At 47.3% G+C, this 23,413-nt stretch overlaps 1 protein-coding gene, 1 non-coding gene and 1 pseudogene across 2 annotated transcripts in view; 2 read left to right on the top strand and 1 right to left on the bottom strand.

Annotated features, from left to right (window-relative positions):
• Window positions 1-5,228: 5,228 nt before the first annotated feature.
• Window positions 5,229-23,413, bottom strand: part of VXN (vexin) — a 26,276-nt gene continuing 8,091 nt past the window's right edge. Inside the window, exons 3-6 of the mRNA XM_017547496.2 lie at window positions 16,865-17,018; window positions 11,881-11,942; window positions 8,246-8,343; window positions 5,229-6,011 (exon numbers count right to left, since the gene is read on the bottom strand). Coding sequence (XP_017402985.1) covers window positions 5,828-6,011; window positions 8,246-8,343; window positions 11,881-11,942; window positions 16,865-17,018 — 498 coding nt within the window. The 3' untranslated portion in view covers window positions 5,229-5,827. The remainder of the gene's footprint in view (window positions 6,012-8,245; window positions 8,344-11,880; window positions 11,943-16,864; window positions 17,019-23,413) is intronic.
• LOC119473972 lies at window positions 21,288-21,393 on the top strand. The gene has a single exon (XR_005203252.1). It is a non-coding gene; the product is annotated as a U6 spliceosomal RNA (small nuclear RNA).
• On the top strand, window positions 22,523-22,623 carry LOC119473973 (annotated as a pseudogene).

Below are 23,413 nucleotides of genomic sequence, written 5' to 3'. Positions count from 1 at the left end.
GAAGGTGACCAGAACAGGTGACCAGAGCAGGTGACCGGGATGAGTCAGATTGGGGCAGGAGACTGAGGGAACAGATGTGAACTACTGATTACAATTAGTGGAAAAGGTTGTTTACTGAAACTACAAGGAGGTTAAACTTTAAAATGGAGAATTAAAGAGTAAGAGAGCTGAACGTACTGACGTACTGATTGTTTGAGTAGAAGCTATATCAAACAGTGGTGTTTGGGGCTGGTGAGTGGCACCCGGAAGCACCACCTATGGGGGCCATTTCTCTTTTTCTTTATGGAGGACATCTACTTCTGGGGAGTATTGCACCTTGAATCCAAGGGATTTAAAATGCTGGTGGGGAACAAGTAGGGCTTGGGGGAGAAGTAGGGCTTTAGGTAGTGTGGAGAAACAGCCTGAAGTTGCTTCCCGATTTGGGTTCCAAATCCTTTCTTCCCTTGGTGTTTTACCCCCTTCCTTTTACCTTACCTGCCAGTCCCTACAAAAACCTCCTCCCCATTCTTTCATTCACTTATTCTATGGTATAAATGGCTGGTGACAGTTTAAAGGCTGATCCCTCTACACCTTAGCCTGCCTGATACTTATGTGATCTATAATTCAACTTACAAGATAGGTGCATCCAAATGCACTGCTTTCAGAGGATAGTCCAAATTTTTAACAGGAAGAGTGTGGGCAAATGATCAGAGGACAAATGGCAGCCACCAAGATGAGCAGGTTCTGAAACCACCCTCACCTTGCTGCTCCCCGCAACCCCCCACCACATTGTGCCCAGTATTGCAATGGCTGAATCCCGGAGAGGTCAGCGAGAGTCTGGGGGAGGGCCTGGGTAATCAGGCCAACAGAGGACAGAGGATGCTTCAGGGAGTTCTGGGATTGGATGGTACCAGCCAGTGTGAAGGCATGCAGACGTTTTTACACATGTGCAGTCGTCCTGGTACATACCAGCTGCATGTCAGCACCGATTATTTCATTTAATCTTTCCTAGGACATTTGGAGCAAGATATGACACTTTCTTTTCAACAACTGAGGGCTGGGTGCGGGGGCTCACACCTGTAATCCCAGCACTTTGGGAGGCTGAGGTGGGTGGATTACTTGAAGCCAGGAATTCAAGACCAGCCTGGACAACACAGTAAAACCCATCTCTGCTAAAAATATAAAAAATAACTGGGCGTGGTGGCGGGCACCTATAATCCCAGCTACTCAGGAGGCTGAAGCAGAAGAATCACTTGAACCCGAGAGGCAGAGGTGGCTGTGAGCTGAGATCCTGCCACTGTACTCCAGCCTGGGTGACAGAGTGAGATAGTCTCCAAAAAAAAAAAGTCTTTCGTTTCAACTACTAAGGAAACTGGGTCTCCATGAGGTTCGACAGCATCTGAAGCTCTCAGAGCCTATGAGTGTTTCTGGCAATTGGAAGGAAGTTCAGAGCCTGGAGCACCCAGGATAGAGGACTTGAGTTGGATGGAGGAGGTGGGATCCCTGGCAGGCAGAGGACATAGTGAGGGCTCAGGTCCTGCCAGAGGTCAAGGAGCAGAATGTGGGGGAAACCAGGGAAAGGAAAAGAAAGAGAGGGTGTGTATGTGTCTTGATGGGGAAGGTGGGGGACTGTGGGGTACTGGTGAAGACACTGAGAAACTGAGAACAAGCCTGCCCTCAGCCTGGTTTTGTTGTGGCCAAACTGGTTCTGGCAAGACAATGAAACCATTCCCACTGTCTGCTTTCCCTCCTGCTCTTATCTGAATGTTGTCACCTGGGATGGGTAGTCACACGTGGAACCATCACTAAGGGCATTTGTGATTTTAGAAATAGCTGTGTCTTGTCCACTGGTGGCTGCTGATTAACTCCTGATGTCCCCAGACCATGTGCCAATCACTTAATTGCCTGGCTAGGGTGAATCCTGAGTTCGGTGGAGTCTGGCTGAAGATGAAGTGGGGCGTGTCTCTGAAAAATGACTGGGGCTCAGGCAGTCAATAGGAAACTCATTAAGCTTCTCTGTGGATCCAGTCCAAAGTGCTGGTCAGCATTTGCTCAGAGCTCTGGATACTTCTGCCTAATTGGGCCAGGGAGGGTACAGATCCTGGTCCTTTCTGGAAAATTGAGGCCTCTCCTAGCCCATCTTGGGCTCTTATGGGCCACTTGCCCAGGGGAAGGCAGATGAGGCTTCTGGCAACTGTGCTCCAAGGGGCCAGCCCAGGCCTGAGGAGATGATGCTTGGGTCTCTAGAATTGCCCAGGTCCTGAGAAGTCTGAAAGGTGTGGGAAGGGCCCATATTGGGGGCAATGGGATCCTCTTGGTTTGGCTCCCTGACAAAGACATAGGGACGTGGCTGGTGCAGCTCAGCTACCTGGCTGATGACTTGCCTCATGTCAGGCTCCTTCTGCTGCCATTTCTCAATCTCCCTGCTCTCTCCTGACCAAGGGTATTAAAAGGTATGAATCTTGTCCCAGGTCCAAAGTGACAAAAAATTAAAAAAATTTCTGGGCATGTGCCCCTGCCTGAAGAACGAGAGCCTTCTCGCTGTGCACTGTGGTGATGCATTCAACCACACAGCTCTCGGTGGCTTGCAAAACTCAATGCAAATTATAATACTTAGGAGAGTCATCTTTCTGCCTGTGTTTTTCCTTGCTTGTCCTTCGGTCTCTGCCAATTTTGAGGAGACAATTTGTCACATGATTCCTTTTAAAGTTGGGCTCTGGCTGGTGCTGCTTTTCCTACCCACTGCCCATCTGCTGGCTCAAAAGGCAACCTGAGTGCCGGGTGGGGTGGGGGAAGCGCCACAGCGAGTGCTCAGTAAGAACAGAAATATTTGACTGGACTGGGTCCTAACAGAGGCAATTTTATTACCCTAAATGTCCTGGAAATCTTGTTGCCTCTGGCTCAAGAAGACTCCAGGTTTGGTCACTCCCAAATGGCTGGCTGCAGTGAGCCTTGGCATCCTTCTGCAAGTGGCTGTGACATGAGTCATGGGGGCAGTCTCCAGCGAGGCTGAACGAGAGGTGGGCACAGAGCGGGAAGGTTGCATCTTCCCCCATCAAGGGTGAGAGGCCAGCAGGCTGGCAATGGCCACTGGGCCCCCTGGGGCTTATGGTGGGGACGAAGGAGTCGGCATCAGCAGGAGGAGTTTGAGCCCAGGGAGGGCAGGTCAGGCCAGCCAGCCCCTGACAGAAGTGACCCTAGTGTTAACTGCTGGGCAGTGCCTGTAATATCAAAACCAGACATTGCCTTAGGATGGAAAGAACATACCAGGTTCTTTCTTACCATCCCTGTCATTTAAAGGAGCAGTGAGGTCCAGGTTTCTAATTTTTTTCCCTTTGTAAAAGTCACCTCTTTCATTCAATGAGGGCACCTCAGGCATGCTCTTACAGTGGTGCATTAACATCACAAACGAGGATGACTTTATTTTTATTTGCATTGGCCAAATAAAATGTTCTATACAAGGCAAACAGTTCAACATGAAATATTTAAATTAAAAATAAATTACTTCCATCCGATATAAATCTCTAGCTGTCACATACAAATGAAAGATATCAGTTATAAATGAAATAAGTTAAAATAATTGGTTGCAAGGAGCCAGATATGGTGGCATGTGCCTGTCATCCCAACTTGCAGGAGACTGAGGCGGGAGGAGGGATCCATTGAGCCCAGGAGTTTGAGACGAGTCTGGGCAACATAGCAAGATCCTGTCTTAAAAACAAACATAGTCGTAGGATCCTCAGTTACAACAAGCAAAGATTACTGGTTTTCTTCCTGACTTTGTTCTGGACTCGAACATCTCTACTGAACAAGACAATTGAACAGTTGTGTGGGATAGCCCCTTCCTGAAAGAACACCTGATACCCAAGTCTCTTGAAAGGGTACTTGAAACCCAAGTCTCTTGAAAGAGCACTTGATACCAAATCACGTTCAGGTATGAGGATCAGGTGTTCAGAGTCTAAAACAATGGTTGACGAGCAGAGACAGCAAGGAGAAAGCCCAGAAGCCCAGGCGTCTGCCTTCTTACGGTTCACCTGGAGTTACAGCAACAGGGAACTCAGAGAAAAAGCAAGACATAGGCACAGAGCAGCAGTCACACGTAGCAGCTGAGTCTGAGACCTTTAATGTGGCCAAACACTTCTTTGTACCAACATATGGCAATTTCCAGCACAGTCTTAGGCTAAACTTACCATAGGATCTCTGGCTTCATTAAGTGGGTTGAATTAATTTAAACCTCTGAATTAGAAAACAAACCTTTGGGGTCAGCGTTTAGGCCACAGATGACAAACATACAAGGCATGCGTCACTAATCCCTCCATGGGCAAGCATGACTAATTGACCACCGCATTCTTCTATCTCAGATTCCATCTCTACACAGCACTTCCGGCAACCTCTACCCATCAATCATGTTTAGCATTTGGAATGAAAATCATTTATTAACCTTGGTCCTTCTCTATGTTCTGAACTATTTTGTGTGAAGGAGTAGCTATAACACAGGCATTGAAGCCTGTCACTCACATGAGATAGATGCCTTCAGTCTAATCATTTAACCTCTTTGAATTGGCATATATTAAATGGATAGGGCCACCTAAAAGAGTTGTTAGAAAGATTAGGATGATATACATACATTGCCTAGAATCATGCCTAAAACATAGTATAGGCATTTAATAGATGATAGCTATGACTATCATTATCATTATTATTATGTTATTGTTTTAAGGCTACTAATGTTGACAATGGAATTGATGATGACATTTTCCATTGAAAGAAGAAAAGCATAGTATCATATATGAGATTGAACCATATGAAATTGATGCTCAGTTGTTCTTGACCTACAAAAGTGGCAATTTTTTTCTGGTTCAACCTAACATATAAGATGTAATAAAGTATTTCATTCAAATCCCTTACTTGTTCCAACATTATCAGAGACTTCCCTTCAATAGTTGCCCCCAGAGACACACTCTCATCGTTTAAAAATGTCCCCAAATCAATTGCTAGAGAGTAGGCAAAGCAGGGAGTCCACTAGAGAGAAGTTGAGGACCTGGTGTCTGATTCCACTACCTGGTATCTGGTCCCATAACCTGCGAAGTCCTCCATTTCCCCCTCTGCAGATTGGGAATAATTGTGCTTTCTTCCATAGGGGTTTTGTGAAGATAAGCGATAACGGATGAGAAAGCATTTTCAAAAGTTCAAATCCACATACCAAAGCAAGGGATTATTAATTCCACTAGACTATGCCACTTCAGAAAACATTAGCATTCAACATTTAACTTTTAATGTTTTTCTATGGAAAAACTGCACATAAAAGAATAGAGAATTCATGCAATCATGCCGAATGGCCATCAAAATCAATCTTGAGTATACTCTCAAGTGGATATTAGAACTACTAACTTAATATATAGTGCTTTACCTTTAAAAATTGTACCTTGTCAAGGTGAAGTAAATGCAGTAATGGAAACAGTAAGAACCATTGTTTACAAGATGCCTCGAAGTCAGTTTACACTAGAAAGTCACACGCTTTAGGACAACTCGCAAGGAAGACAGAGGAATCACGTTTTTCCTTCCTTGGAGGTCTTTAACATGGGCTGGAAAGTTTAATTTGTTGCTTAAACACAGAGATACAAACTTTATGACCTCCCTAAGTCACTTTCAGACCAATGGCTTTAGCAATTCTAAGAAGGGACAGATATTTCTTTCCTGTGCCCTATGCCAGGGTGATCAATGAGTGAGGGAGGATAATGGGTTTAGACCAGCTACTAGCAGAGGTACAGTGGCTCAGTTCCAATCCTGAAGTTTTCTCCTCTTGTCCAGGGAACCTTGGCCAAAGCAGGGCACCTGAAGAGGGTCACCTTTAGTCGGCCTCAAAGGCGCTGTTGGTGGCTCCCACATATTCAGACTTCTTCTTGTGCCTTGTCCACATTTTCCGGAGGATTCCGGAGACACCGCAGGAAGCGCTGCCTGTCAGTGGTAGAGAGGCTTCTGCTCCTTGGGGAAGGGTTGGATACTCTTCTGTCATCTTCTTGAGATGTCTGGAGCTAAAGAAAGGCCCGGGATGGGTGAGGAGGGTAGTCAGCTCATGAGCCAGACTTCATTTTTGTCCTCAAGAGGAGTGACCAGAGCTCTCCCTCCACCTCTACTCCTCCTCTATGACCAGGATCCACATAGCGGGAGGGTCACTGTTGGGACCCTCACAGGAATGGCTTCCCCTGGGATGAACGGAGGAGGTGGTCCTGGGCACACTGGTTCATGGGATCTCAAGTTCTGCTCCTGTCCCCCTGCTCTGTGTCTGGTCTTGCTAAAGGTTATGCGTCTCTACCCCTCTGGCCTCTATGTGAATAACTTTGCTGGAAAGGACAGAGGTCCCCAAGCATCAGCTATTGAAAGAAAATGAGGCCTGGGATTAAATCCTGCTTCCCATTTGCTGTGTGACCTCAGGCAAGCGACTTAACATTTACTAGCTCAGCTTCTTCATGTGCAAAATGGGGATAATCTCATCTAACTCATGGGGCTTTTGGGCGGAGGAAAATGAGTGAAGCATCTGGCACATTGCGGGCCTCAACATGTGTTCATTCCCTCCCCCTGCTTCCCTTAGGTGAAAGAACTGGTAGCCTTACTTTGCTTTTCTGTAACCAGGGTCCAGGAACAAACTGAAATGACAATGACTGAGTTTAGAGAGAAGGGAACCATTTAGAACCCTTCGCAATGCAGCCATGTGGACTGAAAGGCTGGCCTCTGTCACGGCACAGTGAAGCTTTTGCTGGTTTACACCAGCAGCCAGCAACAGCTATTGCCACTTAAAAATTGTACCTTATTAAGGTAAAATAAATATGATCCAATCTTCTTGGATATTTATTGGATATAACAGAATCAAAGAAAAAAATTTTTTTTTCTTTTCTCCAGTTACGTCCCCATACATTGAGGGACACATGACTTAGTTTCTATAATTCTTTCTAGCCAACTTTCTGTCATTCAGAGGTGCTCCCCACTAGCCTGTTCTTGCTCTGACCTCTCAATACTTTCAAAGTGTGCAGCGCTCGGGCTGACAGTGTAGCCTGGAGCCCCTCCTGCATGCATCCAACATGTTCTCAAGTGCATGCTTCCCAACTACTAGATGAGTTTCTTGAAACATGTTGACAACAACTTCTAAGCTCTCCACCCATTATCTCATTCAATTATCAGGCCGGGCCGTGGTGGCTCATGCCTGTAATCCCAGCACTTTGGGAGGCTGAGGCAGGTGGATCACTTGAGATCGGGAGTTTAAGACCAGCCTGGCCAACATGGCGAAACCCCATCTCTACTAAAAATACAAAAATTAGCTAGATGTGGTGGCATGCGCCTGTAGTCCCAGCTACTTGGGAGGCTGAGGCTGGAGAATCGCTTGAACCAGAGAGGTGGAGATTGCAGTGAGGGGAGATTGCACCACTGCACTTCAGCCTGGTTAATGGAGCGAGACTCCATCTCAAAAAAAAAAAAAAAAAATTAATTCTCATCATAACCCCCCAAATGGGTACCCCCTGTGATTCCTGTTTTACTGTTTTGTTTTTGAATGGATGTGGACAGGAAGGCTGAATAGCTTGCCTGAAGTCATGGTGGGTTGGTGGCAGTTCTGGGCTAGAAAGCAGATCTGAGAAAAGAACCCAACCCTTTGCCATCTGAAATGCTTTTTCTGCTGCCTGTGGTATGGAGCACGTAGTCTAGGGCAAACAAGTACGTGCTGAATCGAGTTGAAGACTCACTGTTTTGGTGCAAGGCAGAAGGCAGTGTCACTGAGGGGTGTCAGGGATTATCCGCTCCTGCCTCCCTAGCTGCCGGTTCTGGATGAGAGCGAACAGTCACACTGCAGTTGCAAGTGTGGTTTGAAACCCTTGTATTTGACACACTTCTTAGCGGGTAGGCAGGGGATCCTGAACTTATTCAAGAGACATTTCTGACTCCTGCGTGCCTATGGGAGGTTCTGAAAATGGCTTGTGATTACATTCATGTAATTAACAAAAAAAACCTCCCAAATGACTTCTCCAAGCCTAAAGAGTGGTGTTAATGAAGTGGAAACCATGAAAAACCCTCCTGCTTAATCCTAGGGAAACAGTTGATGAGGCGCTGCAGAGACCCAGGATTATTGGCCTCATTAAAAGGTAATTTGCAGCTGGCATGGGTTTGTGTCAGCCTCTCAAGGGTCTGTCAACCAGACGGCCTGGTGCTCTTCTGGGGAAGGAAGGATCAGGACAGCGCGGGAGGCCGCAGGCGGTGGGGCCAGAGACACAGCACTTACCCTCTCATCAGAACAGCTCCCTTCTCTGTGCCCATGGCTGTCACCTCCAATGAGGCAGAGGCCGGAGTTTTCACTGAGATCCGGGGCACTGGTGGAATCTGTCATGAGGAAGTGGGAGGGAGTATGAGGATGCATCTGCCCTCCCACTCTGGCCCTGACTGGGACTGTCTGCAAGGGGCATGACTGAATGAGACCACCACTGCCTGGGCGATAATCCTCACCATTCAGCAGGTGTGGGACTGACTTGGAGGGCTTGATAAACTGTGCTGGGCCCAACCCCAGCTTCTGAGTCCACAGGTCCGCTGTGGGCCTGAGAATCTGCATTGCTAACAAGTTCCCAAGTGCTGCTAGTGCTGCTAGTCCTGGGACTCTACTTTGAGCCACTGACCTAGAAAACTCAGGCGAGAGAAATGAGAAACTGGAGACAGCCCAGCTCAGTCTTACATGGCAACTGCCACCCTCACACCTCCATCATCACTGGTGTCCAATTTGTTACTAAATCCTGCACATTCTTGCTTTGATTAGTCTGTGTGTGTGGGGGGGGGCAGCCCAGTCTCTCTGTTTCTTTCACTGCAGCCTTCAAGGGACAGTCACCTCGACCTCCTTGCTTCCGACCAGATCCACCACATTCCTCATGTCCCTACTTGGACTCTAGAAATGCAAGACCCCCCCCTCCCACTCCCCAGCTCCCCACCTTGCAGGGCAGACTAAGGCTGACTGCAGCTGCTCCTCCAGGCTCCTCAGCACAGGACACCCTCCTCTACACAGCTCAGCCCCCCACTGGTCCCCATGTGTGTCAGTAGCTGGGCTCCCAGCAAGGGTTGCTGCCTTCCCTGATGCTGGCACAGTGGCACCTCCTCACTCACCCTCTGGCTTGAGGCCTCATCTCTGCCTGCCCTTCAAGGCTGCTTCCTCCAGGAAGCCTTCCCTGAGGCTGATGGCCCAAGTTGTTCTTTCTCTGTCCTCAGGTCCCCACAGCACTGAGTATCAATGTGGGTAGCAGGGTCTGGGACTGGACCCCTTGGCAGCCCTCCTCAGCCTTCCCAAAGGAGTGACAAGTACTTAGGAACATGGAGTTAACTTAAAAACTAACCGACGGCCTAACCAGGGCTAAGTCCAGAGGCTGCTCGGACAATAGACACACTCAGTGCTGTGTTCTTCCCCCAAGCCCTATCCAAGGCTTCAAGTCACCACATTCCTAAAATCGCTGGGAAATCCACCGTCAAGGGCACCCTTCCTCACCCCCCCTCCTGCCCTGAGCTGGCCGACCGTGGGCAGGGCTGCTGTGCCACCTTGTGGTCCCTCTGAGCGCTCCCTTCCAGTCACGCCATGGGCGGGTGAGCTCGGCACTCCCTTGTATCTGGGAGAAAGGCCTTGTTCCCACACTTTTCCCCTTTCCTTAGGTCAGTCTCACCCAGCGCACTTCAGTGCCGACTTGGAGTTAGCTATGTGGGCCCTGGATTGCTCTCCCGTGCTAGGGTCACAGATAATCTGATAAGCTGTGGGACCCCAGCCCTGCCGTCTCCAGGTCTAAGGGTCTGTTGTGCTGCCTCCTCTTCCTCTTAATTTTTTTTTTTTTGGAAACAGAATTTCACTCTTGTCACCCAGGCTGGAGAGCAGTGGCATGATTTTGGCTCACTGCAGCTTCCGCCTCCAAGATTCAATGATTCTCCTGCCTCAGCCTCCCAAGTAGCTGGGATTATAGGCATGCATCACAACGCCCATAATTTTTGCATTTTTAGTAGAATGGGGGTTTTGCCATGTTGGCCAGGCCGGTCTCAAACCTCTGACCTCAGGTGATCACCTGCCTCAGCCTCCCAAACTGCTGGGATTACACGTGTGAGACACTTCCCAAAGTGCTGGCCTCTTCCTCTTCATTCTTGTTCCCTCCCTTTGTGTCCACATCCCCATCACCACCCTATACCCTCCCAGCTTCCTCTGGACTCTTGCTGTTACTGCCTTCTCTGACTGAGGCCAGCCTAAGGGCTGGGGCCAGGCAGTCCAAGATCATAAGCTACCTGCCTCCCCTTGACCTTGCTTTTTCTTTGGCTCAGGTGAGGCCACTGTTGGAGCCATCACAGCCTGATAATCTTCCCTTGACATCAACTGCCCAGACTGCCCAGTTTCCCCTGAGTACCAGGTTGGGGAAGGGGAAACAGCTTGCCCCATCCCTGCCCTGTGTGGGGTTTTCCTAGAATAGCGATGACCTCAATGAGATCCCTGGATTAGGTCTCCTGCCCAGACCAGGAGCGAAGCACCCATATCTCTGTCCAATTTGTTTGTGACAGTGAGGGGCTGGCACAATGACTTGGGTCTCTTTTGGTTCTCACATTGCACCATATTTGGATCTTGACAGCGGATACTCAAAGGACCTTGGATGCCTGAGCTGACTTCACCTCCAGCCACTGCTGACTCTGCTAGCCAAGAGGGAACCCGACATTCATGCTCAGATATGAGGGAAATGAACTGATAGGCCTGGAGATGTGCCACCCCATCACCTTCAAGAAAGGACAGCTGCCCAGCTGTGGGAGGGAGGACAGTGAGGTGGGTAGCTCTTAATTCCTTCAGGTGGGCTTTGCTGTAGAGGGCCACCTTGTTAAGGTCACATCCTTCCCAGGGCAGCCCACATGCCTTGATGGAGTGAGAAGTGAACATAAAAGCTTGCTCCTTTTGGTCCAACTCAGAGAAGTCTAGGTGGGTAATGCTCGTCCTGGAGCCCCCTACAAGGTGTTGAGGCCCTAGTCCCGGATGTGATGGTATTGGGAGCAGGGCCTTTGGGAGGTGATTAGGTTTAGATGAGGTCATGATGGAAGAGACCCTAGATAGGATCACCAGTATGTTTTCCCTAATGCCTCCTTGTCCTCCCTAGGAGGCATGTGTGGGGGAAGCCTAATCAAAGTAAGAATCTGCAGGGTTTGGTAACAAATTGGACACCAGTGATGATGGAGGTGTGAGGGTGGCAGTTGCCATGTAAGACAACGTGCCCTTATAAGAAAGGGAAAAGATGTCAGGGATCTCCCCCTCCCCCCGTGCACAGAGGGGAGGCCATGTAAACCCACAGTGAGAAGGTGGCCATCTGCAAGCCACAAAGAGAGCCCTTGTCAGACACTGAATCTGCTGGCACCTTGATCTTGGACTTCCCAGCCTCCAGACCTGTGAGAAATTGTCATTTTAGCCACCCAGTCTATGGTATTTTCTTACAGCAGCCTGTGCTAAGAAAGACACTGGTGTTTTGTGTTTCATAGTGCTTGAGAACATTACATCTCTTTTCCCCTGTGACTGTGCCTGGAAATCAGTCAGGCATTTCTACCTGGCAGGGTCCTGTGATAGAAACCAGTCCACCCCGCACCCCCTCCCCCACCAAGTATAAGATGTCTATTGGATAATAGCTTCTTTTGTTTGCTTAAGAGCTGAATTTCTAGCAAGAAAGAGGGAAGCAGCCAGGGATGTTCCACAAGGCACAAATCAGGGCCAACTGAGAGCTTTAGGAGCAAAGAACTGCCAGTTATGCTTTTCTAATAATCCTCAGGCCTGGAACAAAGAACACTGAGTCTCTCTTCATGGCACAGGAGAATCAGACATGACCAGAAGTTTAATGCACAACAGATACAACGAAGCAGGCTTATTTTACTTACCAGAGATTTTCCATATGCTCGATTCCCACACAGACTTGATGCTTTGGGTTCAGAAATCCCCACTGCAACGTTGAACAGAGGAGACATTACTCAGTGGCACTCTGTGTTCTGCCTCCCCCTGGCTCTGCATCAATTACCTTGTTAGCCAATCAACCACAGCAGAGAATTTCTAAGGGCCTTTGTACCAAGCAGCAAAACCAGGCAGGAGGGTCAGGCCACAAGGCAACTGTCACTCTTCTAGGGGAGCTGGAACTAAGGTCTAAATAAGATCAGTGTGTCTATGTAGGTTCATTGACTGTAACAAACATATCCCTCTGGTGGGGGCCGTTGATGGGGGAGGCAGCACATGTGTGGGAGCAGGAGGTATATGGGCAATTTCTGTACCTTCAGCTAAATTTTGCTGTGTACCTAAAACTGCTCTAAAAATAAAGTCTATTTCAAAATAAGATCACACGTGTGGATCATTTAGCACCATGTCTGCAGGCAATAGGTACTCAGAGAATATGCCCTCAGTTCTTCCTTCCTTCCCAAGGCCTCATATCACAAGAGGTTAAAGAGGTTCTTGGAGTTAAGTCTTTATAACTGGGATCAATTATTTAACACAGTGTTCCTGGACATTCCTCTAAAAATGAGCAGAGAAGTCATGTGCTGGGAAGGAAGTGTGGCCCCACAGCATGGAAGGACTGGAGTGTATTAGATCAGAATCCTCGGACACTGGCTTTACGAGATGTATGGGTGGAGAACCTTTTTTTAATGCCTTTATTCCTGATGCCCCAACCTACTTCTGAGTAGTCTTTACCTTGAGGCTTCTGAGGATCCAGGTGTAGAGCTGAGGTAGCTGACAAAACGTAGGGGAAAGCTGGCTTTCAGCACAGGCTTGGGGGCAGATATGCCAGAGTGCTTGAGACCCTTACATCTCTTTTCCCCTGTGCCGTGCCTGGGAATTAGGCATTTCTACCAGGCAGGGTCCTGTGATGGAAATCAGTCCACCCTGTACCCACCCCACCACCATGTATAAGATGTCTATTGGATAATAGCTTCTTTTGTTTGCCCCATCTGATTGTACTATAGCATCTAGAAATAACTCCTCTTCCCCAGGAAAACATCTCAATGCAAATAAAATCAAATATTACAAGACTACCAAGATTAAACTATAATGAATGGAGCCCTGGCATAACTAATAAATAATAGCAGCTCACATTTTGGTCTGTATGCCAGGCACAGTACTGAGCGTAAACCATATAAGTATTAGCTCATTTAATCCTCACCACAACCTTTCTTTTCATTTGAGACAGGGTCTCTGTCACCCAGGCTGGAGTGCAGTGACACACATAATCTCTGGCTCACTGCAGCTTTGACCTCCTGGGCTCAATCAGTCCTCCCACCTCAGCTTCCCGAATAGCTGGGACCACAGGTGTGCACCACCACACCCGGCTAATTTTTGTTTGTAGGGATATGGTTTCACCATGTTGCCCAGGCTGGTCTGGAATAGTCTGTACTTTCTAGTTAAGGAAATTGAGGCTTTAGAGATACATAACAGTTATGATGAAGCCAGGTAAGGGTGATTTAGGGAGTAGCGAACTGACTTTGGGTGGTCTTGCAGGGCTAAGGAGGCTTGACTGAGGGACCCTCTACCCCAGCTGGGAGAAGGTAGCGTTTGCCAGCTGGAGAGATACAGTGAAGGCAATCTGCAGAGAGAACAGCGTCAGAGAAAGTCCGGGGAAGCAGGACTTCATGGAGCTGTCACAGAACTACCCTGCAGCTCAGGGCTACTCCACATGATAGAATGGTGGGGACAGAGGTATCATAGGAGGCGGCCCTGGAGAGGTCAGTGTGGTCTGGAGGGCAGGGGCCAGGAGCAGACACAGTGTTTAAAGCTGAGGGAGCACAGGGAGGGTTTCTGCTCCAGGTGGAGCAACCTCCACCTCCTGAGTTCAAGCCATTCTCCTGCCTCAGTCTCCTGAGTAGCTGGGATTACAGGTACATGCCACCATGCCCGGCTAATTTTTGTATTTTTAGAGGAGACAGGGTTTCCCCATGTTGGTTAGGCTAGTCTCAATCTCCTGACCTCGTGATCCGCCCATGTTGGCCTCCCAAAGTGCTGGGATTACAGGCATGAGACACTGTGTCTGGTTAGAGGGAAAGGTTTGAACAAGTTGGTTCTGAGGTGCCTGGGGACATCTCTGTGAAGAAGTCCTGCAGGCAGCCAATTCTCCCAGGCCCAGGAGTGGGGGCTGCCCCATTTCCAGGCACCTGAAAATTTCTTAGTCAGGTCTCTGCATTCAGAGTTCCTACAATTCCCAAGATTCCCTGGAGCATCTTTCTCCCAGGTGAGAAGGCTACTGTGTCTAGGTGCTGTCTATGGCTCAGGAAAAAAGTACTTCCAAAATCTGAGCTCCCTGGAGACAGGCACCTTTCTTGACAGGAGGATGGTCTGGCTTTGACTCAGAAACACTCCCTGCCTCCCACCCACTCTGGAATCTATCTGATTGGGGAAAGTGAAGGAACTGAACCAATCCCCAGCTCATTCTCTTTCTTTTTTTTTAAACCTGACTGGCATATTTCCTCCTTGAGCTGACTGTCACGTGTTGGGCAGATTCTCTCCATATCATAACTTACTGGTCTTGTCTTTTAGAATAAAAGACTGACTCAGGCAGCCCAAGTTTCCACAGACTACTTAGAAAGTAATGAAAGTGACCCCTAAAACTAGACAGTTGGAAAGACATTCCCTGTGGGGAAGAGGCACTAGCTAGGGAATCAAAAGACCTGAGATTTAATCTTGGCTTTGTTGCTAACAAGCAGTGCGACCTTGGGTAGGTCCAACAGTTTCTATGGTTTCTGTTTCTTTTGGAAATTGGCAGAGGGGCAGCTGCAGTAAATCAGAGGCTCTCTGCCTTCAGGGTGCATTAGAATCACCTGGGGGTGGGGTGCACGGTGAGGGGTGGTGGGGAGAGGGTTGTGAGAAAACAGATTAATATGCCCTAAACCTGGAGTTTCTAATTCCATAAAATTTGCATTTCTAACAATTTTCCAGGGACTGCTGCTACTGCTTCTGGGACTCCACTTTGAGAACCACCGCATTAGATCATCTCTAAATCCTTGCTGCTCAACATGTTGTGCCCAGAGCAGCAGCATCTGGAAACTTGTTAGAAACATAAAATCCTGGGGCCTACCCAGTCCTACTAAATTTGAATCTGCATAAAAACAAGATTCCTGGGTGATTCTTTTGCATATTAAAATTTGAGGAGCAAGGCTCTAAACTCACTTTATGATTTTACAGAAAAGATAAATATTCCGTCTCTTCTTCTTTCCACACACACATGTACCCATCCACCCACCCACCTATATATAGACACAGAGAAAAATCTATCTCATCTTAATTTGCAAGGCAGATTGTGGTTTTCCTAATGCTTTCAAACTCTGCATACATATGTGTGTATGTAACCACTTAATAGAGAATGTAGCTTGATGTATGCATTCTTATGCAAAGGATCAGAGGAGCAGGATTAGGTTCTTACTGATCAAAGAAATCTTGGTGGCCTGGTCTAGCATCTACAAAGGGAAAACTCAAAGATGGATGGAGGAAGAGACTATACCCAGTAGAGTCTTATTTCAGTTCTTGTAATATACAAAATTGCCAATGCCCAAAGGCTTTCAGAAGGACATCCTCGACTTTCTATCGTGTATTTTTGGAGCTAAAATATGAATAACTTTAGGTTGTGGGCATAACAGAAATAACCTAAACCAGCAATTAAAGGCAAAATACCATCATAGACTTGGGTGGGCTAAAGGCAGATTCCTTGTTAGCTGCTTGGGGTGGAAGCCATTAAAAAAAAATAGCATCCAAGGTAAAACTATAATGTTTCCAATTTTCAAGACAAACTTACTCCTACATTCTTGTTATAGATTGTTGTTTAGGTCATTCAAATTTAGAATGGTAAGATTTTATGATGGCAGGTTATGAAAAACCTGTGCAATTTTACACACACACACACACACACACGCGCAGGCACGCACGCACGCACACGCACATGCACACTCATTGTTAAATAAACTATGTGAGCCTCCTTTGCTTCCTGGGTCTTGGATTTCTCTCCCCCAGAGCATGCTGATTTGCATTTTCTCTAGAATACAGCAGGGCCTCCTGTGGGGCAAGATGGTAGATAAGGACCCATCTCAGCAGCTCATGCCTGTAATCCCAGCACTTTGGGAGGCCTCACCCAGTGGATTACTTGAGCTCAGGAGATTGAGACCAGCCTGGGCAACATGGCAAGACGCTATCTTTTTTTTTTTTTGAGACGGAGTTTCGCTCTTGTTACCCAGGCTGGAGTGCAATGGCGCGATCTCGGCTCACCGCAACCTCCGCCTCCTGGGTTCAGGCAATTCTCCTGCCTCAGCCTCCTGAGTAGCTGGGACTACAGGCACGCGCCACCATGCCCAGCTAATTTTTTGTAGTTTTAGTAGAGACGGGGTTTCACCATGTTGACCAGGATGGTCTCGATCTCTTGACCTCGTGATCCACCCGCCTCGGCCTCCCAAGACCCTATCTTTTAAAGATAAAAAAATTTAGTTGGGCATGGTGACTGTGTGCCTGTAGTCCCAGGGAGGCTGAGACCGGAGGATGGCTTGAGCCCAAGGCAGTGAGCCGTGATCGCTGCCACTGTACTCCAGCCTGGGCAACACAGTGAGACCCTGTCTAAAAAGAAAAAAAAAAAGATTAGATAAGAGTATCTTTACCCATTATGCACACCTAGAAGTGACTCTTTTACAGGTAGAAGGTGTTGTGTAGGGACGCGAGATGCCTGAGAGTAGGTGCTTTTGTGGTGGAAACAGCATTTATTTTGGAAAGCACAGACGCTTGATCACCTGGCTCGACTGAGGCCGCAGCAACCGCCCACGCTGCCCTGACCTGGACGTGTGGGTGGCTCTGAGTCGGTCCCTGAGCCCAGGGAGGTGCGGGGATCTGGGGCGAAGACTCACGTACCGGGTCTGGCAAGGACTTTAGCTGGGTGGGCTGTGGGCGGCCTCCCGGTCTGGAGCCGCCCGAACCTGCGGCCGTCGCCCGGGTCCCTGCGGTCTCCGCGGTGGGGCAGTAGCTCCAGGGGCTGGTGCGTGTACAAGTCTGACTCAGTTACCACCTGCCGGGCGGGAAAAGCGCGGTTAGTCCACTTCTCTGCTCGGGCCTCAGGAGCTTTGCAGATGGAGCTCACCTCGAGGGAGTTTCTGGAGCCTTTCCGACTCCAGTGAATGCTAGGAAAAACCTGGGCAGGAAACTGGCCAGAAGTGGTTGTTTTATTTGGCTTCAGACTGCCAGATGATGCCATGGGGCAAGCAAATGAGGGTTCTGGAGGGGCCAGGGAGTGTTCCTCAACAGCAGGCCCTTCAGAGAGTTAGGAGCCTGGGCCATCAGGCCAGAGATCCCGGCAGGTCAGCTGCGGGTCGCCTGATGTGTTTTGACAACAGCACAGGCTATGAAAGGAGGACAGTTCTGGAAACGGAGGTCTTGCAGTCTTTGTAGCTGAGTGGACGACACCCTTGTTCATGCAGAGGACAGCTTTCTGGATGCTCTGGCAACGCGAAGACCTAGGGAGAGGGCTTAGGCTCAACTGAGTCTCAGATTTTTGAAAAGAAAGAAGTTGCTGGCAGAATGGAGCAGGGGGAACGGAATGCTCTCCTCCCCATCCCCCCAATTCCCAGTGCAGAATGCCTGGGTCAGGGTGGAGCTGGGAGATGAATTTCCACTGTGTGTGGTTCTGTGCACGGAAATCTTGATAAGCCAGAACAAAGGGCCCAATGCTGAAATGTTTTCAGTCATCACCACCTGCTGAGTAGTCATATTGGGAAGTTACTCCATTACAGTCCACCAAAATGGACCTTAAAAATGGTAATTTCTGGTGTTTGAATTGGTGTTGCACAAAAATATTGTAGTAAAAATACTTAAATCATTGAGATAATTTATGTGTCAAAACTCGAGACAAAGAACCATTTTATCTTATTATGGAGAGTCATGAAGGGGAATCTTGGTGGTTTGGGCTCCGATCCTGCATATTTATACATAGCCAGGACACTGGGTCATTCATTCTAAGGTAGGGGGTGGGCAGCCCTTTCAACACAGCTGTTCATGATTTTATTTTCATTCTCTCAGCATCGCTCTCACAGAGGAGGAGTGAGGGCTGCTGTGGAGTTTTCAGACCCACTTTGTAGAAGGAGAAAGTAAGGCAGGATGTGAAGCCTGGAGTCCACAGGAAGACCACCACTGCCTTCCAACATTTCCTCCTCTGAAAGGGAGACAAATGTTCCCTTTCAGGAACAAGAACCACCACCTCCCCATCTCTTCTCTGCGCAGTGGGGTGGGAGAATGGGGAGGGAGAGAGTGGAGTGGCATTAGCTGTTCAGCCCAGCAGCCAGATGGATGTAGGAGGTTTCCTGGGGGTGGAGAGGAGGCCAGTTATTTCCCAGGTCACGACTGGGGACAATGCCTCCTTTTCTCCAGCCCACCAAAGGATGCCAGTAGCAGGAAAGGAAAGAGGAGAAGGGCCCAGCTCTGAGTCTTCCTGCTTCTTAGCTGGGCCTGATACTTGGTTCTCATTCTCCACAATAACGGAGGTTCTGAGATGGCTGCAGCTTAGTGTGCTAGGCCCGTCCCAGGGAACAGAGAGCTGAATGGATGGATGTGGCCTCCTAAGAGGCTTCTGACAGCCTGGTTTATTTTCTGGTCTACAGGACACAGTCTGCGCTTGCTGCTGGTGGTCTTAGAACACACTGGTCTGAGAGGAGGCTCTTTAGCACCCTGAGTAAAAGGGCAAGATAAGAGAATCAGGATGGCAGTGTGGGATGTTAATGAGCAGGGAGAGGAGAGAGAAAAGTTTAATGCTGGAATTTTCCTTTCCTAGGTCAGCAAACTCCAGCTGACGTCGGATGTACTAGAGTAACAAGCATTACTGCAATGAAGTAATACTCACTTGCTGGCTTAGAGAGGTCGGAAATAGGAAAAGCAGAAGACATGGGCTAACACAAAAGCCTCAGGATCCCATCTGGTGACATCTTTCATTCACACTTCTGCTTATTTGTCCCCTAGATTGTTGATAGACAGTTGGAAAGACAGTCAAGAAGACAGAGACAGTAGAGAATCGTAATGCTTTGGGGCTGAGGGTTTCCACAGAAATGCTCTAGCCCAATTCTAGCCTAATTTTATACATAGGGAAACTGAGGCCAAAAGAGGACATGTGTCTTACCCAAGTCAACAGAACTGTAAGGGACAGAGCCAGGATGAGAACCATGATTTCATGCCTGCTAAGTGGGTGCTCTTGGTAAACCCATAGAAGTACCTACATTCAGACTGGGCACAGTGGCTCACACCTGTAATCCCAGCACTTTGGAGGATGAGGTGGTGGATCGCTTGAGCCCAGGAGTTCAAGACCAGCCTGGGCAACATGGCAAAATCCTGTCTCTACAAAAAAAAAAAAAAAAAAATACAAAAATTAGCTGGATGTGATGTCATGTACCTGTAGTCCCACCTATTTGGGAGGCTGAAGTGGGAGGATTGCCTCAGCCCAGGAGGTTGGGGCTATTGTGAGCTTTGATCATGCCACTGCATTCCAGCCTGGGCAACAGAGTGAGACCCTGTCTTAAAAAAAAAAAAAAAAAAAAAGAAGTGCCTACTTCTAAATAGGAATTTTCAAGTGCAATTGGCTGCTCTGTGCATTTCTTTTCTTTTTTTTTTTTGAGATGGAGTCTCACTCTGTCACCTGGACTGGAGTGCAGTGGTGTGATCATGGCTCACCACAACCTCTGGCTCCCAGGTTCAAGCAATTCTCCTGCCTCACCCTCTCAAGTAATTGTGACTACAGGTGCCCACCACCACGCCTGGCTAATTTTTCTGTTTTTAGTAGAGACAGGGTTTTGCCATGTTGGCCAGGCTGGTCTCCAACTCCTAACCTCAGGTGATCCATCTGCCTTGGCCTCCCAAAGTGCTGGGATTACAGGTGTGAGCCACCATGCCTGGTGCTCTGTGCATTTCAAAAAATCAGGAGAACCCCACATACTTTGGGAGGCCGAGGCGGGTGGATCACGAGGTCAAGAGATCGAGACCATCCTGGTCAAAATGGTGAAACCCCGTCTCTACTAAAAATACAAAAAATTAGCTGGGCATAGTGGCGTGTGCCTGTAATCCCAGCTACTCAGGAGGCTGAGGCAGGAGAATTGCCTGGACCCAGGAGGCGGAGGTTGCGGTGAGCCGAGATCGCGCCATTGCACTCCAGCCTGGGTAACAAGAGCGAAACTCCGACTCAAAAAAAAAACAAAAACAACAACAACAAAAAAAACTGGGAAGAATGTGACCTTTGCAATCTCATTTATCCATTTTTCTGATGGCTAACTGCCTGCTTATTTTGAAGGGACCATGAATGTCCATTGTCATGGCTCCATGCCAAAAGGCTTAACTGACCCACACCTTTGTGTAAGTTTATCCACTTGAGCTACTCCTATGATAGTGGGTATCATGATGATCAAAATGTCAATAAAATTGTCTAAGAATTAAAAAATTAAAGACTGTAAAGACCATCTAGAGAAGGAATAGTGTGAGGGTTTGCCTTGGATTTGGAAGAAACACAATTCGAAAGAAGTCGGAGACAAAGGAAAACTGACATTAAGGATCGCTCAGGGCAGAAAGAGATATTTGTAGAAGGAAACTGACATCCATCCACATGGTAGTCTAAGGGATAAGATGAGATATAAATTTGGGGCTGAAGAAAGTTGTAAATATGGGTACAGTTGCAAAATAAGAATTATTTTCCTCACCAAGATAACCAATCACAATTGCTTTCAGATTACCAAGTTGGAGAAGACAAAAAAGGACTCAAAGGATAGCCACGGTCAGTTGGTTGGGGACACAAAAGACCAGAGACAATTCTTTCCTTTCTGGGACTCACTTTTCCCATCTGCAAAAGGAGGAGGTGGACTAAGAGACCTCTCCCGTCTTCTAATTTGAATGGTCTATGTGGTTAAGGCTGAGTTTTACTAGCAGAGGTTGGGGGAAGCTACCTGTTAGGGGAAATCAGAAACTCAGGAAAGTGCAAGAGACCAGAAAGCAGTCCTGCGCTGTCCACCCAGAGGAAGAATGAATATGGGAAGACAAGAGCCAAGATTCTTCACCAAAAGACTGAAACATCTGCTGTGAAACTTTCTTAAACTCCAAATTATCCACAGACAACCACTTCTCTTTCCATTTTTGGGAACACCTCACCCACTGCTCCTTGAAAGTTGGAGCATTTTCCTTCTAGTCTTTGGGACTGAGTTTTAAGGGACCAACAGAAGGATCAGAGTCAGTTGCTCTACAATCAAACTTTCCATCCATTAAAACCCCTTCTCTTTCTTAATGTACAAACTGTTCTCGAAAAAGGCATACAGTACTCACTTCGGCAACACATCACTAAAACCGAAATGCTACAGAGAAAATTGGCATGGCCACTGTGCAAGGATAACAGGCAAATTCATGAAATATTACATGTTTTTACTGCAAAGCCATAAAAAAGAACAAAACTGGCTGGGCCCGGTGACTCCGGCACTTTAGGAGGCCGAGGCAGGTGGATCATTTGAGGTCAGGAGTTTGAGACCAGGCTGACCAACATGGTGAAATCTGTCTCTACCAAAAATGCAAAAAAAAAAATTAGCCAGGCATGGTGGCAAGCACCTGTAGTCCCAGTTACTTGGAGGCTGAGGCAGGAGAATCACTTGAACCCCACCACGTGGAGGTTGCACTGAGCTGAGATCATGCCATTTCACTCCAGCCTGGGTGACAGAGCAAGACTCTGTCTCAAACAAACAAACAAACAACAACAACAAATGTGGTTGCAGCTGGAAGACATTATCCTAAGCAAACTAACACAGAAACAGAAAACTATATACTGCATGCTCTCACTTATAAGGAAGAGCTAAACATTGGGTACACACAGACACAAAGATAAGATTAATAGACATTGGGAACTCAAAAAGGGAGGAGGAAGGAAAGGGGGAAAGGCTGGAAACACTACCTATTGGGTATTATGTTCACTACTTAAGCAACGCGATCATTAGAAGCCCAAACCTCACCATCATGCAATCTACTCATGTAAAAAACCTGCACATGTACCACGAGTCTAAAATTAAAGAAAAAGGCATATAACTGAGAGAAATATAGGCAAAAGACATGAGTAAAAAACCTGTAGGGAAAAAATGTTGAAATGACCAATACATCTCTGAAAAGATGAAGAATCACATCAATAATTATAGAAGTACAAATTAAACAGGATATGTTTACCTATCCGATTATCAAAGACTAACAACATTGATGCCACACAGTATAGGCTCAGCTGTTCTGGAAAAGGTGTTTCAAAATGTAATTGCTAGGAATTTGTCAATGGCTATAAAATTGTTTTAATGTTTATCTCCTTTGGCCTAGCATTTATATATATATATGAATTTATCCTCAAAATCATTTAAGAACATGAAACTATGTTCAAGAATTTGTTGTGGCACTAATAGAAAAAAAATGGGGAAACCATATTTATTGATAATGTGGTTAAATAATGAATCTAGAAAACATCAGGTTTGGTTTGGTTAAAAAAATTATAGTGCATTCATACAATGCTGTATTATACAGCTGCTACAAAGAATGAGGTAGACCAGGTGCAAATGATACAGAGAAGATTAGCATGGCCACTGTGCAAGCATAACACGCAGATTCATGAAGTATTCCATATTTTTACTACACAGCCATAAAAAAGAACAAAATTGGCTGGGCATGGTGGCTCAGCCCATTTTGTGCTGCAATCTCAGCACTTTGGGAGACTGAGAGAGAAGTTTCGCTAGAGCCCAAGAGTTCAACACCAGCCTGGGCAACATGACAAGACCCCATAAAAAAAAAAAGGATATAAAAATGTTTGTGAATACAGAAAAAGAATAAGGTAGGCCGGGTGCGGTGGCTCACACCTGTAATCCCAGCACTTTGGAGGCCAAGGTGGGCAGATCACGAGGTCAAGAGATCAAGACCATCCTGGCCAACATGGTGAAACCCCCCTCTACTAAAAATACAAAAATTAACTGGGCGTGATGGCTAAAAAAAAAAAAGAATAAGGTAGAGCTATATAGATGAATTGGCATAAAAAGATATTCAAGATTTATTAAGAGAAAAAAGCAAATTGCAAAGCAGTATATTATCAGATAATAAGGCATAATATAGAATATGGAAATTTTTTACTTAAAAAAAACCTGGCTGGGCACGGTGGCTCACACCTCTAATCCCAGCACTTTGGGAGGCTGAGGCAGGTGGATTGCTTCAGTCCAAAGGTTTGAGACCAGCCTGGGTCACACAGTGAAATCCTGTCTCTATTAAAACTGCAAAAATTAGCTGAGTGTGGTGGCTCATGCCTGTTGTCCCAGCTACTTGGGAGGCTAGGAAGGGAGGATGACTTGAGCCCAGGAGGTTGAGGATGTGGTGAGCTGAGACCACACCACTGCACTCCAGCCTGGGTGACAGAGGGAGACCCTGGCACAA

The sequence above is a fragment of the Cebus imitator genome, unplaced genomic scaffold (assembly GCF_001604975.1).
Source record: "Cebus imitator isolate Cc_AM_T3 unplaced genomic scaffold, Cebus_imitator-1.0 Scaffold198, whole genome shotgun sequence".
Lineage (NCBI taxonomy): Eukaryota > Metazoa > Chordata > Mammalia > Primates > Cebidae > Cebus > Cebus imitator.
This window is presented reverse-complemented; position numbering and strand designations above follow the sequence as displayed.